At 61.7% G+C, this 15,036-nt stretch overlaps 1 protein-coding gene across 5 annotated transcripts; it reads left to right on the top strand.

The window, feature by feature from the left end:
* The first annotated feature begins 5,912 nt into the window (after positions 1 to 5,912).
* PYM1 (PYM homolog 1, exon junction complex associated factor) lies at positions 5,913 to 14,671 on the top strand. Of its 5 annotated transcripts, XR_012155728.1 has the most exons (4): positions 11,075 to 11,465; positions 11,590 to 11,707; positions 13,178 to 13,227; positions 13,757 to 13,846. XR_012155728.1 is itself a non-coding variant. In XM_073318715.1 (3 exons), the coding sequence occupies exons 1-3, from the start codon at positions 5,929 to 5,931 to the stop codon at positions 14,271 to 14,273; spliced, it is 666 nt and encodes a 221-aa protein (XP_073174816.1). In that variant the 5' UTR covers positions 5,913 to 5,928; the 3' UTR covers positions 14,274 to 14,671. The 5 variants fall into 5 exon arrangements, 4 of the variants coding, with proteins under 4 accessions (XP_073174816.1, XP_073174818.1, XP_073174817.1 ...); XM_073318715.1 differs by lacking the exons at positions 11,075 to 11,465; positions 13,178 to 13,227 and adding an exon at positions 5,913 to 5,959 and having other exon boundaries at positions 13,757 to 14,671; XM_073318717.1 differs by lacking the exons at positions 11,075 to 11,465; positions 13,178 to 13,227 and adding an exon at positions 5,917 to 5,959 and having other exon boundaries at positions 11,614 to 11,707; positions 13,757 to 14,671.
* The last annotated feature ends 365 nt before the right edge of the window (positions 14,672 to 15,036 follow it).

The following is a 15,036-nucleotide window of genomic DNA, read 5'->3' as shown; positions in this document are numbered from 1 at the left end:
CAGAACCCCACGGTGAGGCACAAACCCGTCAGCTGGAATTTCCCCTTCGCGGGCTGCCGAGCATTTCTCTGCCGGCTGAGCGGGCGTGTGGGCGGGAGGTGCGAGTGCTGCGGGGAGTTGATGCCGCCTCTGCACCTGTTTCCATCTCACGTTCCCCTGCTACCCTCCTTCGCGAATCCGCCCGGGGCCTGCTCCGCGGCCTGGCTTTGCAGCTGGGGACAGCGGGGCTGAGAGAGGAGAAGGGACTTGCTCAAGGCCCCGCAGTGAGTTAGTGGCAGAGTTGCTTGGCAGTTCCTGGCCCACTGCATGGAGACCCGGGCGGTGCTTCCCTCCACGGATTGCACACTGCCCTCAATGCAGCACACCAGCCTGGAGCCGGGGGGCTGGACTCTGGAGCAGTGTGCTCTGCCCCCCTCTCTAGTCATACATCCCCCCCTTTTACTACAGAGCCTGGGAGAGCCTCCAGCAGCCGCACCCAACCAGCTGCTCACGCTGGGAGCAGCTCAAGCAGCCCCCAGCGCTCCGGCTCGCCCCTAGGACCATGCAGACCGGTGCTGCAGCCAGCCCCCGGAATCCTCCCCCCACAGGGTGGCGAGCGTGGGGCGCAGCGGAGCGGCAGACAGCGTCCCACGTCCCGGGCCTTGGAGGGAACGAAGTCAATGGCTGTGCGTGTGAGCACGTGTGCCCAGGCCTGTACACACGGGTCACGTCGGGAGGATGGAGGGAAGGCTCCACGACCGAGCATGTGGCGAGGGGGGATTTCGCTCCTGGGACACCCAGTGCAGAAGCCACCTGGGAAAGCCGTTGCTGCCTGGCAGCCTGCGTGGGCTGCCCTGTGCCTGGAGACCGTGTCCCCGTGGCTGCCCCAGCTGGCTGAACGGGCCCCTCGGTCAGTGGGAAGGCCCAGGATCCAAGGAGCCACGGTGATGGAGCTCGTGGGGCAGGAGGGGTCCCTCCAGGCTGGGGCTTAGGCCCCCATGGCGGCGGGCGGGGGAATGGCACTGTGCTGTGGCCCTGGCTCTCAGAATGAAGCGGGCAGCGTCCCCAGCCTGGCGTTCACTCAGAGGACTGTGCTGCCGATAGGGCTGTCGAGTCTAAATCCCAGCTCGGATGAATCACACAGCTGCGGCGGGGACAAGGGCTGCCATGGGCCGACCCTGCTCCGGCTGATGAATTCTTGGAAGGCAGCCGGTTCGTCAGGCTTTCAAACGACAGCCAGGGTGGGGGAGGAGCATATTTACCATACTGTGGACCCCAACGGGAATGGGGGAGGGGAATGATTCAGGTTGGGGGGATCTGAAAAATAGGGGTGCCCAGGGGGTTCCTAGCCACGCTGTGTAGCGCATGACAGCCTCAGTTTGGAGAAGAGGTGAGGGTTGGGATATACCGTGAACGGGGTGTATGTGTGTATACACACACCATGACTCACACTCACGACTTCACCGCGACCGCAAGGCTAGAACCCAGGTCTGCTTGCTGCTACCCCTTAAAGGAGAATCCCCAATAGCTGAAAGCAGTCGGGTGCTATGGTACACAATTGCCATCCAGTAGAGGGCAGTGTTGAACATAGACATGAACCAGGCCACTAGAAGTTACGTATTGTTAAAAGCTCCGCCATTTGTCAAACATAAGAACAGCCAGACTGGGTCAGCCCAATGGTCCATCTAGCCCAGTTTCCTCTCTTTGACAGCAGCCGGTGCCAAGTGCTTCAGAGGGAATGAACAGAATGGGGCAATTATCCAGTGATCCATCCCCTGTCATCGAGTCCCAGCTTCTGGCAATCAGAGGCTTAGGGACACCCACGGTTGCATCCCTGACCATCTTGGCTAATAGCCAGTGATGGACCCATCCTCCGTGAACTGATCTCAATCTTTTTTGAACCCCATTATAATTTTGGCCTTTACAACATCCCCCGGCAAGGAGTTCCACAGGTTAACTGTGTGTTGTGTGAAGAAATACTTCCTTTTGCTTGTTTTAAACCTGCTGCCTGTTAATTTCATTGGGTGACCTTGGTTCTTGTGTTATGCGAAGGGGTAAATAACACGTCCTTATTTCCTTTCTCCACACCAGTCATGCCTTTATAGCCCTCTGTCAGATCCCTCCACGGTCATTGCTTTTCTAAGATGAACAGTCCCCGTCCTGTTAATCTCACCTCAGACAGAAGCTGTTCCAGACCCCTCATCATTTTCGTTGCCCTTCTCTGTACTTTTTCCAATTCTTCTAAAATATCTTCTTTGAGATGGGGCGACCAGAACTGCATGTAATATTAAAGTGTACTTTGGATTTATATAGCAACATTATGATGTTTCCTGTCTTATTATCTATCCCTGTCCTAATGGTTCCTAACATTCTGTTTGCTTTTTTGACGGCTGCTGCCCATTGAGTGGATGTTTTCAGAGAACGATCCACGATGACTCCAAGATCTCTTTGTTCTGAGTGGTAACAGCTAATTTAGACCCCATGAGCGTATATGTAGAGTGGGAATTCTGTTTTCCAAGGTGTATTACTTTGCACTGATCAATGCTGAATTTCATCTGTCATTGTGTTGCCCAGTCACCCGGTTCTGTGAGATCCCTTCGTAACTCTTCACAGTCTGCTTTGGACCTAACTATCTTGTATCCTTTGCTAACTTTGCCACCTCACTCTTTATTTCTTTTTCCAGATCATACATGAATGTGTCTAACAGCACTGGCCCCGGAACTAATCCTTGGGGGACCCTGCTATCTACTCTTCACTGTGAAAACTGACCATTTATTCCTACCCTTAGTTTCCTATCTTTTACCCTGTTACTGACCTGTGAGAGGACCTTCCCTCTTATCCCATGACTGCTCACTTTGCTTGAGAGTCTTTGGTGAGGGACCTTGGTAAAGGCCTTCTGAAAGCCCAAGTTCACTAGATCCACTGGATCACTTTTGTCCACGTTTGTTGGCCCCCTGGAAGAATTCTAATAGATTAGTGAGGCATGATTTCCCTTCACAAAAGCCATGTTGACTCTTCCCCAGCAAATGGTGTTTATCTGTGTGTCTGATCATTGTCCACAAACAATGCATGCCCCAACCATGCACCCCAACTCAGGCCAAGTCGGGGAGAGCCTTTCCAGCACAGGCCAACAGCCTTCCCATGCACAGACAGGCAGCCTGCTGAGGCTGACTCTGTTGAGCAATGACAACAGCTGGCAGGAGCCAGCTTTGCGCCCTAGAGACTGCAAACAGAGCGGCGCCGATGGTGTTTGGAAGGCTCACCCCCATTGGGACCAAGATGGCAGAGGGAAGGGGGTGGACGTGGGGAAGTGCAGAGAAGCCAGGTACAGAGGAGTAAGTATGTTCCTGCCCTGGGATGAGTCACAGGGTGGGGCCCTGCCCACTTGTGGCACCCACTTCCCTGCCAGCCCCAGTGCCGCTGCCCACGTCTGAGCAAGAGCGAGAAACTGCCAGAGAACAAAGGGAAAGGAAAGGAGGAGCGAGGCTGCTTGAAAACAACTGAGCCGCACTCTGCAGAGCGGGGCCCCGGCGCCCACGTCACCACAGATAAGCTCTACTTCCTTCAAGCAGGGCTAGAACCCAGGAGCCCTGACTTTCCGCCTCACTGTGTTCTAGCCATGAGCCCATGCTCCCTCCCAGAGCTGGGGACAGAACCCAGGAGTCCTGACTCCCAGTTCGCTGCACTGGCCATGAGACAACACTCTCTCCTAAGCTAGGATGAGAACCCAGGAGTCCTGACTCACAGCCCTCCCTTCTAACCACTGAAATTACTGAGCAAGACTAGAACAGAAGCAACGATGCAGTAGTCCCACTGTGGATTTCTGCCTGGCCCAGAGCGCTGGAGCAGAGAGTTGCGAGGTTTTTGTCTCGCTTTGCTAATGATTGAAAAACACACAAAAAAGAAGGAGCAGAATCGTTGTTCTGGGCAGCCCACCGACATCTCCGCGTAGCCCCGAAAGCGCCAGGCTCGGAGCTAACTGATGCAGCCTGACGGCATGTGGGAATTCACAGGCAGCATCTGCTCTACGAAATGCACATGGCCTGGATGTTAGCTTCATCACGGTCTGTCTCCCTGCACCTGTGAGCTGGGGAAGGGGGAAAGTGGCAGACTGGAGGAATGGAGTGAGAGGCAGGGAGGTGTGTGTGTGTGTTAGAACGCATGACCCTGGGGAGCAGCGCTCCAGAACTATCTGGACAGACAGACAGACCAGACAGACACAGAGACGCCCTGAGGCTGGTCTAATTTACACTCAAACTCCCTTGGCTCCCTCTGGCCCTTGGGGAGCAGGGAACAGCCACAGTGCAGCATGCTCTGGCCACTCCCCCACGCTGCCCCTCTCAGGCCCCAGCCTGCTGCCAGAGCCTGAGTGTAAGTGGGAATCAGGCTTGATCCCCTGTGTCACGCTGCTTTTCTACTGGCTCAAGCCCAGCCCACCCTGCAAGTGCCCGGACGGACCATGTGTTTGAGCCCTCGTGCCGTTGTTTACACTAGAGCCAAGCGAGCGTGCAAACGCCTTGCCCCCGTGCAAAGTTTACCAGTGGGTTTCACACTGGTTTGCACTGGTGTTAGCGACGAGGGAGTCGGAGCCCGGTCTGGCTCTGCGGGGGCCAAGTGCAGCTGTGTCCAAGCCATGGTTTGGGACTGATGAGGGGGGGCATCCAGCCTGTCCCCACCCCCTTTCCTGGGCCCACTAGAGCCAAAGCATTGGGCCCCTCGCCCAGGTGGAAATGATCAGGCCAAAGCCGTGCTGTCTTGCCCTGTCTCCCCAGCGCTCAGCACAACGTCTGCTGGGCACTTGCCGCAGGACGGTGAGGCGGGAGCAGCATAAGGCTGGCGGAGGGACCTTCTCTGGGACCTTGGTTTCTCCTGAGCTCAAGCTGGGTCTGTGCAGGCAGCCGCTCGAGGAGGCGTGAAGCAGACACAGATCAGCAGCTCCGCTTCCTGAACAGGCATGTGTGTATCTCTCACTGACATCAGAGCTCAGCCCTGCCAGCACGGCTTCCCTACCTGCTGGCCACTTGACTGATAAACCTCAAATCTCTGCCGATAGGGATCACCCACAGAGGCTCCTCAGGGCGTGCCCCGATGACTGGAGCACGCTGATTGAGTGCCGAGGCTGGCAGCAGCGCCCCCATGCCACGAGCCCCACGGCGGGAGGGCTGCTTGGCTGGGACGCTGCTGGCGTTGCCCACCTGGCGGGGATACCGAGGGAGTTCAGCCTGGGAGCTGGGAGGGCTCAGGAGTGAGGGGCACCGGCACAGCTGTGCGCTGGCAGTTGAGGGGAAGGGAGGGACGTACCCAGGCCCGTTATCCCTCACCCAACAGGCCTTTTATCCCTCACCCTTTATCAGCTGCTGCATAAAGCGCCCAGCAGCTGCTGTCTGTCTCCATAGCGTTTGAATACAGAGACTTGTAAAGTCCTGGCACTGTGCTGCCCCCATGTAGGAACAGCAGAAAGGCAGAAACGTCACGCAGCGAGAGCAGGGCCTGGGGCGCCTGGCTTCTGTCCCCTGGGGGACAAACCTCCACTCCCTCGGCCTCAGTTTCTCCAGCAGTAAAATGAGGGTGCCAAAGCGCACATCTTGACCAGGGCCCCAGGGAGCAGCCATTCACGGATGGGCCAGCTCCTTGGATCGCAGGTGCCTTGTGGTTCTCTGGCTAACACATGCTCACCCTCCCTTGCCCCTGCTGCCAGAAATTCCCCTGGGGCTGGATTGCCTCCCTTTTGCTCCCCTTGAGAAACTTCCATACAGCCCAGTCCTCAGGGAAAACGGTGTTAAGTCCCCCCCCCAGGTAGTAGTAGCGGTGTTAAGGCCCCCCTGCCCCATTAGAGTCTTACTAAATTTCGCAGCATACAAAGAAAAAGTGGAAGGGTGGAGCCTAGCCCACAGCCCCACCCACAAGGCCTCTATAAAGTCCAATCAGCCGCTTGTCTTTCTCCCCAATATGGCTGCTGCTGGAGACCCTAGTGCAACAGGTGAGGGTAGTGAGATCCCTATAGCGTGAGAATCCTATTTCCTTGAGAGGTGCTTCTCTGTTTAGTTGGCAGCTGCTGGGGTGCAGAGGGGGGCTCCATAGGGTGTCTGCAGGCTGGCCCCATGCCTGTGGGAAGGCTGGCCTCATGGCATTGCTGTTTACAGAGTCTATTTTTAAGCTGTTGTCATTCTGTTCCAAAAGCAAGGTGCACTTTATGGCTTTAAATGCATAGGGAGTGCCTGGGTTTTGCCTAAATAAATTATGGGTGTTCCCTGCCTGAGGAATGGATCTAATCCCTGTGTAACTAAATTACCCCATGCTCTACTAATTGGATTGATCACTGTAACTAGTTAATGAACTCCAGCCAATCTTTTCAAACCAGATTCTTTGCTGATATGGAAATAATTATCTACTGACCTGGAGGTTGTGAATCAAATCAGAGGCTTTATTGCATCTCCAGGGGAAATTGTCTTTTCCCTGCCATCTGGCCTGGCTCTCCAGCTGTCCTAATGCCTTGTTAAGGGTGGCAGGGAGGAAATGCTATATAGCTGGGCAGGGCGAGCGGCTCTTCTCTGTCACTAACTAAAGAAACAAAACAAAACACAAATCTCTTGGGTTGCAAACGTCAACCCCAGTGTTAATCAGAAGGTGGAATATGCCGCAAGAGGTCTGCTCGGCCCGTCTGCTCGCTTCCCTGGGGAGGCAGGATGGCCCAATGGTTATGGTGCTGTCTAGGATGGGGGAAACCCAGGTTATGTCCTTTCTTTGCCCTGGGAGTATGACCAGAGCCTCTCTGTGCCAGTTCTCCTCCTGTAGAACGGGGATCGTTGCATTTCCCAGCCTCACTGGGTGTGTGGGGTAAGAACGTGAGAGGCTCCGATACTAACTGTTGGGGGCTGAATACGTGCCTATGACAGCCAGCTCAGCAAGGGTGGAAATACCGTCTGCCACTGCCAAAAGTGATCAGGCAGCTGCTGTGCTGTGATCAGCCACTGTAACAGCTTCCCTAGCGTGCTGTTCCCTTGGCCTGCCTCCCCGCCCCGCTGCCACTTGTCAGATCTTGGGTTGACAGCGCCTTGAGGTGGGGGCTGGCTTTTCGCGGTGGGGGAGGTGTATGGACACGGGGTTTCCAACCCCAAGTGTCCAACAATCCATTCTAGAGCCTGGAGGCCAGAGGGGCCCATTCGATCACCTGCTCTGACCTGCTGCCTAGCACAGAACAGAGGCTTTCGCCCAGTGCCCCCTGTGTGGAGCCGGAGAGCTAGTGTGTGGCTAAGGCAGCCAGGAGACCCCAAGCGATGGATGATCACCCACCACTGTGGGGAGCTGAGTCCAGGGGTTTAGCCCCAGAACGTTAGCAGGGAGGGGGTTATGTCCCGTTGGAATCAGCCTGGCTTTGGCTTCCAGGCAGGTTCTTGTGCCTGGCTTGGCTGGTGACCCAAAATCACCTTCCCGGTCTCTTGGAGGCGCTAAGCAGGCTGAGCTCCGGGTATCTCCTCGGGAGCCTTTTCGCCAGCCCTCGTGGCGGTTGGGCGGCGCCATCTCCGCTTCCTCGGCATCCTTTTAAAAACGCCCCACCCCAGGCTGGGCCCTGTGCAGAGGGAGAATTGCCCCCCAGCTCCTTGCTGCTACTGCGTGTGAGTGTGATGGATGGGGGGGCCGGGGGCTGTTTGCGGCTCCTGGCGGTGGGGGGGATGTGGCTGTCATGAGGCGCAGAGGGCCGCAGGTGCTGACCCCAGCCCAGCTGCAACCCCATTGCCCAGGCCAATGTGGGGCTGGGTTTCAACCTCCGACCCTGCACCCCACCCTGGGGAGATGCCCCGTTCCCTCCCCCTCCTCTCCCAGCCTGGGGCTAGTTACTCCCCCACCCCCCCCGAGATGCCCGGGCAGCACCGTCTCCCCCAGCCTCGGGCAGGATTCGAACCCCTGACTCCCCCATGAGCTGCCCCATTTCTGCCCATCCCCCTGGGGCAGGGTTTGAACCCGGAACCCCTCCCCCCCCACAAGATGTCCCTGTGGAGGCCTGTGTCCCACGTGACTCTCTGTGTGTGTGTGTGGGGGGGTGGCTTAGCCTGAGCCCCAAAGGATTCTGGGAAATGTCTCCCCACCCCTTCGAGCCCTCTGGCGGTCGGTGTCTCTTTAAAAACAAGATGGCCCCCGGCCCGGCTGCCCCCGCCCGCCACGCCCCTTCCGGGGGGCGGGGCAGAGTGGCCGGAAGTGGGTCGCGTTTCCAAGATGGCGACTCCCTATGTGACTGACGAGACCGGTGAGTGCGGAAACCGCTTCCGGGAGGTGGGAGCCCCCCCAGCTCCGGCCCCTCCCCCCGCCCGGGCCCCTCCCCCCAGCTCCGGCCTCACCCCCCCTCCTGCCCCCAGCTCCCCCTCCCCCCCCGCCCGCATCCCCCCCTCCTGCCCCCAGCTCCCCCTCCCCCCCCGCCCGCATCCCCCCCCTCCTGCCCCCAGCTCCCCCTCCCCCCTCCGCCCGCATCCCCCCCCTCCTGCCCCCAGCTCCCCCCCCGCCCGCATCCCCCCCTCCTGCCCCCAGCTCCCCCTCCCCCCCGCCCGCATCCCCCCCTCCTGCCCCCAGCTCCCCCTCCCCCCCCGCCCGCATCCCCCCTCCTGCCCCCAGCTCCCCCTCCCCCCCTCCTGCCCCCAGCTCCCCCTCCCCCCCCGCCCGCATCCCCCTCCTGCCCCCAGCTCCCCCTCCCCCCCCGCCCGCATCCCCCCTCCTGCCCCCAGCTCCCCCTCCCCCCCCCGCCCGCATCCCCCCCCTCCTGCCCCCAGCTCCCCCTCCCCCCCCCGCCCGCATCCCCCCCTCCTGCCCCCAGCTCCCCCTCCCCCCCCTCCTGCCCCCAGCTCCCCCTCCCCCCCCGCCCGCACCCCCCCCTCCTGCCCCCAGCTCCCCCTCCCCCCCCCGCCCGCATCCCCCCCTCCTGCCCCCAGCTCCCCCTCCCCCCCCGCCCGCATCCCCCCCTCCTGCCCCCAGCTCCCCCTCCCCCCCCGCCCGCATCCCCCCCTCCTGCCCCCAGCTCCCCCTCCCCCCCCTCCTGCCCCCAGCTCCCCCTCCCCCCCCTCCTGCCCCCAGCTCCCCCTCCCCCCCCGCCCGCACCCCCCCCTCCTGCCCCCAGCTCCCCCCCCCGCCCGCATCCCCCCCTCCTGCCCCCAGCTCCCCCTCCCCCCCCGCCCGCATCCCCCCCCTCCTGCCCCCAGCTCCCCCTCCCCCCCCGCCCGCATCCCCCCCTCCTGCCCCCAGCTCCCCCTCCCCCCCCGCCCGCATCCCCCCCTCCTGCCCCCAGCTCCCCCCCCGCCCGCATCCCCCCCCGCCCCCAGCTCCCCCTCCCCCCCCCGCCCGCATCCCCCCCCTCCTGCCCCCAGCTCCCCCTCCCCCCCCGCCCGCATCCCCCCCTCCTGCCCCCAGCTCCCCCTCCCCCCCCGCCTGCCCCCAGCTCCCCCTCCCCCCCCCGCCTGCCCCCAGCTCCCCCTCCCCCCCCCGCCTGCCCCCAGCTCCCCCTCCCCCCCCCGCCCGCATCCCCCCCTCCTGCCCCCAGCTCCCCCTCCCCCCCCCGCCCGCATCCCCCCCCTCCTGCCCCCAGCTCCCCCTCCCCCCCGCCCGCATCCCCCCCTCCTGCCCCCAGCTCCCCCTCCCCCCCGCCCGCATCCCCCCCCTCCTGCCCCCAGCTCCCCCTCCCCCCCCGCCCGCATCCCCCCCTCCTGCCCCCAGCTCCCCCTCCCCCCCCGCCCGCATCCCCCCCTCCTGCCCCCAGCTCCCCCTCCCCCCCGCCCGCATCCCCCCCCTCCTGCCCCCAGCTCCCCCTCCCCCCCCGCCCGCATCCCCCCCCTCCTGCCCCCAGCTCCCCCTCCCCCCCCGCCCGCATCCCCCCCCTCCTGCCCCCAGCTCCCCCTCCCCCCCCGCCCGCATCCCCCCCCTCCTGCCCCCAGCTCCCCCTCCCCCCCCGCCCGCATCCCCCCCTCCTGCCCCCAGCTCCCCCTCCCCCCCCGCCCCCATCCCCCCCCTCCTGCCCCCAGCTCCCCCTCCCCCCCCGCCCGCATCCCCCCCCTCCTGCCCCCAGCTCCCCCTCCCCCCCCGCCCGCATCCCCCCCTCCTGCCCCCAGCTCCCCCTCCCCCCCCTCCTGCCCCCAGCTCCCCCCCGCCCGCATCCCCCCCTCCTGCCCCCAGCTCCCCCTCCCCCCCCCGCCCGCATCCCCCCCCTCCTGCCCCCAGCTCCCCCTCCCCCCCCGCCCGCATCCCCCCCCTCCTGCCCCCAGCTCCCCCTCCCCCCCCGCCCGCATCCCCCCCCTCCTGCCCCCAGCTCCCCCTCCCCCCCGCCCGCATCCCCCCCTCCTGCCCCCAGCTCCCCCTCCCCCCCCGCCCGCATCCCCCCCCTCCTGCCCCCAGCTCCCCCTCCCCCCCCGCCCGCATCCCCCCCCTCCTGCCCCCAGCTCCCCCTCCCCCCCCGCCCGCATCCCCCCCTCCTGCCCCCAGCTCCCCCTCCCCCCCGCCCGCATCCCCCCCTCCTGCCCCCAGCTCCCCCTCCCCCCCTCCTGCCCCCAGCTCCCCCTCCCCCCCTCCTGCCCCCAGCTCCCCCTCCCCCCCCGCCCGCATCCCCCCCCTCCTGCCCCCAGCTCCCCCTCCCCCCCCGCCCGCATCCCCCCCTCCTGCCCCCAGCTCCCCCTCCCCCCCCGCCCGCATCCCCCCCCCTCCTGCCCCCAGCTCCCCCTCCCCCCCGCCCGCATCCCCCCCCTCCTGCCCCCAGCTCCCCCTCCCCCCCGCCCGCATCCCCCCCTCCTGCCCCCAGCTCCCCCTCCCCCCCGCCCGCATCCCCCCCCTCCTGCCCCCAGCTCCCCCTCCCCCCCGCCCGCATCCCCCCCCTCCTGCCCCCAGCTCCCCCTCCCCCCCGCCCGCATCCCCCCCCTCCTGCCCCCAGCTCCCCCTCCCCCCCCCGCCCGCAACCTGCCCCCAGCTCCCCCTCCCCCCCCCGCCCGCATCCCCCCCCATCCTGCCCCCAGCTCCCCTTCCCCCCTCGCCTGGGCCGCATCCCCCCCCATCCTGCCCCTTGCCCCCCCGTGCTTTGGTGTCGTGCAGCCCCCCACTTTGTCCCCTGCCCCCCTTAACCAGTCACGTGTCGGGGCCCCCCCTTCAGCCTCACTCAGGACCGCGCTGGGCTGTTTCCTCCCTGTGGCCCCCCCGCCCCGAGGAGCCCCATCCCGGTCCGTGGCCTGGGGGGCTGCGCTGGTGGAGGGGCCGCGGGGCAGGCCCTGGGGTAGCGAAGGAACGGGGGTTCCTCTGCGGTAGGAGGCGGCTCCAGGATGGCCCCAATGAGCCGGCCGCCCTGGCGCAGCCTTAGACTAATCCTCGGAGGCCTGACTCCTTGGGTGACCTAATTCCCTCCCCTGCCCTGTGCCTCGGTTTCCCCATCCGAGGGTCCAGCGCTGACCAGGGGCGCGTGGCGGGGAGGAGCTGGTCTTCAGTTTGTCTGTAAGCTGTCTGAACGTTGCCAGAGAGACAAGGTGGGGCAGGTGACCTCTTTTATTGGACGGGGGCTCTTGGTTGGCCGTGTCTTACTGAGCAGCCTTTAGGTGAATATTGAAATCACTTTTTCCCTTCCCCCCTCTTTAAAATATCCCATCACAGACAAAGATGCTTGTAACGTTTCAGGGAAGTACATTGCCTCCACACAGCGCCCTGATGGGACCTGGAGGAAGCAGAGGAAGGTGAAGGAGGGATACGTGCCCCAAGAAGAAGTGCCGGTGTAAGTCGAATTCTTGTCCTTATGGCTGACCCCTCCCTAGAGCAGGGGAGGGCCTCTGGGATCTCTTGTATGGCCCATAGTGTGTGGGCTGTTACACAGTCCAACTCCTCACGTCTGGAAACCTCGACAGCTCCTAATGCTGTGAGATTGTCTGCTTCTACAGCACCGAATGTGTGCCTGGAGCTTCAGCCCATTCGGCAGACAGGTAGCCTGCTTCCTCAGCTGGGCTACCCAAGAAAGTGGCACTGGTTTCACTTAAGGTGTGATGTTAAGCTGGTGCGAACTGTTGTGTGTGCACTCCTTTGGATTCGGGGCGTTTTCTTTTGGTTTAGCTTAACCCTGTTCTTAAAGGCCATAAACTAGCCTGAAGAAAGCCAGTCTCTCCGCAATAACTGTCTCCGCAATAACTGTCCCCATGGGTTTGCACTGATATAGGTTAAACTGCTACAGTTTTTGCATGTAGGCCTGAGACCCCTCCTTCCTTCAGCTAGCTTCCCTTTAGGGTAACGGCACATCTTACCATTGTCAGTCCTCTCCCGGCCCACCTCTTAGCTGGGTGCAGCGTGACGAGCCAGGCAGTTGTACGTTTGGGGCCTGCTCGCTGCTTGGGGTTGCTTTCCCCCAAGGATCCATGGGAGGCTTTGTGGCAGAGTTTGAAACACGTTCTTTAAAAAGAGAGGAGAGCTCAGTGCTCCACAGGCCAGACTAGGTGATCCCAAGGGTGTCTCTGGCTTTAAATCTATGAATTCTCTTCGTTCCCTAATGCAAGCCAGGCATTCCTGTCAGCCCCTGGAGTGCTGATCCCAGCTCTTCTCACGTGGCAGAGCATGTTCAGTGAGCTCCCAGGGCATCTGGCTTGGCTTGAGAATTCCCATGTCCCCAGACAGGTAATTAGTGAGCTCGAATGGGGGTTGGGCTTAGCATGGCGCTGTGGATCTACGTCGGCCCCCATGGGGGCTCATCGACTCTCAAACGTGGGATGTGGCTCCCACTCCTCGCTATAACCCAAGGCCAATTGGCTGTCAACTTTCTAGGCTTCCAGATTGGGCCACAAAGTTTTGGGAATGTGGCCATTTGTTGGAGTTGAACCTGCCATCTCCAAACCCTTTGGGGAATACTAAAGATGGCCTCCCTGCCCCCGTCTCTCGAGGCCTTGCCCTGCCTCAGAGGGAGTCTCTGCTTTGGGAATCTTGTGAGGTGTTTTCAGCATGCTAGTGCTGTACTTACACACCAAACATCCTCATGCTGGCCCAGCGCGAGTTGATCTGAGAGGGGCCACAGGGCAGCAAAACCTCCTGTCTCCCATTGGGCAACATCTGTCAGGAACGGTGAAACAGAGAGGCTGTCCCATGTTTCCAAATCAAGCTCCTTGAAAATCCCCCCCCCGCCCAGTGCCCCCTCGGCTGTAATGATTTATAACCATGTGTATGTACTGTTGGGTTACATCGTGAGATCTGAGTCTTTTTTCAGGTGCCTGACCAACTTTGACCCCTTCTTATACCATAAGATGTAACCTGGCGGTATGTATTAACTCCCCTTATAAATCATTCTGGTGGGTGGCTTCAGCAGGGCTCTGGATGGGTCCTGCCTGCGAGGATAACCTCAGCTGGCATTGCTAGTCTCAGGCATAGAGCTCAGGTACTCGCAAACAGTGCTCAAATCCTGTAATGTTCAAAGTGTGTCTGTTCCATGGAGGCTCACTCCTCAGGTCCTGGGCGTCTCCTCCCGCCCTGAGGGTGGCGGCCAAGTGCTGTGATTCCTTTGCCCTTTAGAGTTCTCACTCAGTGATGCTGCTGTTCTGTGGGGCCTGAAGAGTGGGGCTGAGCGCTCATGACTCATTGGGTGGTGATTGGACCAGTGGGTTCTCAGCACGTCTTGCGGTGGGCTGGATCTGCAGGGGCATGGCCTTGCGGCTCTGGGTGTGTCCAAAGCGCCGCTGCAGTGGGATTAGAGAGCGTTGGAGCTCATGGCCGCCACATGTACCAGCTGGCTGGCTCCTGTTCTTCGTGTGTGGGAGAGGAAAGTCCTGATGGATTTTGTTCTGTGCAGGTATGAGAATAAGTATGTGAAGTTTTTCAAAAGCAAACCAGACCTGCCCCCTGGTCTGAGCCCCGAGGCCAACGTGCAGCCAGGCAAGCAGGCCGCCAAGGCGGAGAGCAGCGAGACAGGACTGTCCAAGACAGCCAAGAGGAACTTGAAACGTAAGGAGAAGAGGAAGCAGCAGCAGGAGAAAGGGGAGAGGGAGACGGACGAACTGATCCAGTCGCTGGAGAAGGCCACCCTCTCGGGGGGCAGCAGCAGGGACAGGCCCCCCCCAGGGGATGGTAAGTCAGCCCCACGGCGGCAGCAGGCCTGCGGCGGAAAGGCCCTGGGGGATGGGGACTCCTCAGCCTCTGAGAAAACAAAGAAGATGAAAAACCTGCAGAAGAAGCTGCGGCAGGTGGAGGAGCTGCAGCGGCGGCTGGACTCCGGGGAAATAAAGCAGCCGACGGCAGAGCAGCTGGAGAAGCTGGCGCGGCGGAAGGCCTTGGAGGAGGAGCTGGAGGACCTGGAGCTGGGTTTGTAGGGGGTGGGGGACGGGACGGGGGGGAGACTCTGACCCAGACTCGGTGCACGCAGGGTGAATGAGTTCTGCCAGCTGTGCTGACCAGAGCCCCAGCTGCCCCGCTGCTCTCTGCTGGGTTTTTGGTTGGGTGCTGCCCGGTTTTTAAGAACAATTTTCCCGGCTATCGAGGTTAGAAACTCGACAACTCTTCATGTACCTCTCTCCTTTTCCATTGTTTTATTTGGGGGGTGGGGGGAGGGAAGGCTGGGGATGTTGTTGGGATGGGGTGGGCGGGGTTGGCATCCCATGGCTGTTTCCCCAGCCCTGTAGGATTCCCAGGTCCTCAGTGTTCTGTGTTCCAGCCACTCACTCCTCCTTTGATTTTTAAAAATGACGCAATAATAAAATTGCAGCAGTGTCCTCGGCGTCTGGGATTTTGTTTTGCCTTCAAGCCAAGCTGCCTTCGGGCCCCTGCAGAGTCTCGCTGGCTTCTCTGGAGAGTCTGTGCTCTGCGTGCTGGAGGGAAAGCTGAGGCGCGCGCCCCTCCCTCAGGAGAACACGCCCATCCTTCCCACTTCAGCCCCACAGTGTGGTAAAGGCCTACCCAGAATGCGTGGCTACCCAGAGTAGATTGTGTAGCTTTCTGGAATATATGCTTGCTCTGTGTCTTCCATGATCTGATGAGCAGAGAACTAGTAAACAGTTGCTGGCCCTTAACGTATCTTCATCAGCGTCTGAGACAGCACCCACTGGAGTGACCCACAGTGGTTGTTTTAGGCTCTCT

This window comes from Lepidochelys kempii, chromosome 20 (genome assembly GCF_965140265.1).
Source record: "Lepidochelys kempii isolate rLepKem1 chromosome 20, rLepKem1.hap2, whole genome shotgun sequence".
NCBI lineage: Eukaryota > Metazoa > Chordata > Testudines > Cheloniidae > Lepidochelys > Lepidochelys kempii.
This window is presented reverse-complemented; position numbering and strand designations above follow the sequence as displayed.

Excerpts from the sequence above, each read along its gene's own strand:
- PYM1 (XM_073318715.1), top strand. The coding sequence starts at position 5,929 with ATGGCTGCTGCTGGAGACCCTAGTGCAACAG. Across the intron at positions 5,960-11,589 it reads TGGAGACCCTAGTGCAACAG|ACAAAGATGCTTGTAACGTT; the intron begins GTGAGGGTAGTG and ends ATCCCATCACAG. Across the intron at positions 11,708-13,756 it reads CCCCAAGAAGAAGTGCCGGT|GTATGAGAATAAGTATGTGA; the intron begins GTAAGTCGAATT and ends TGTTCTGTGCAG.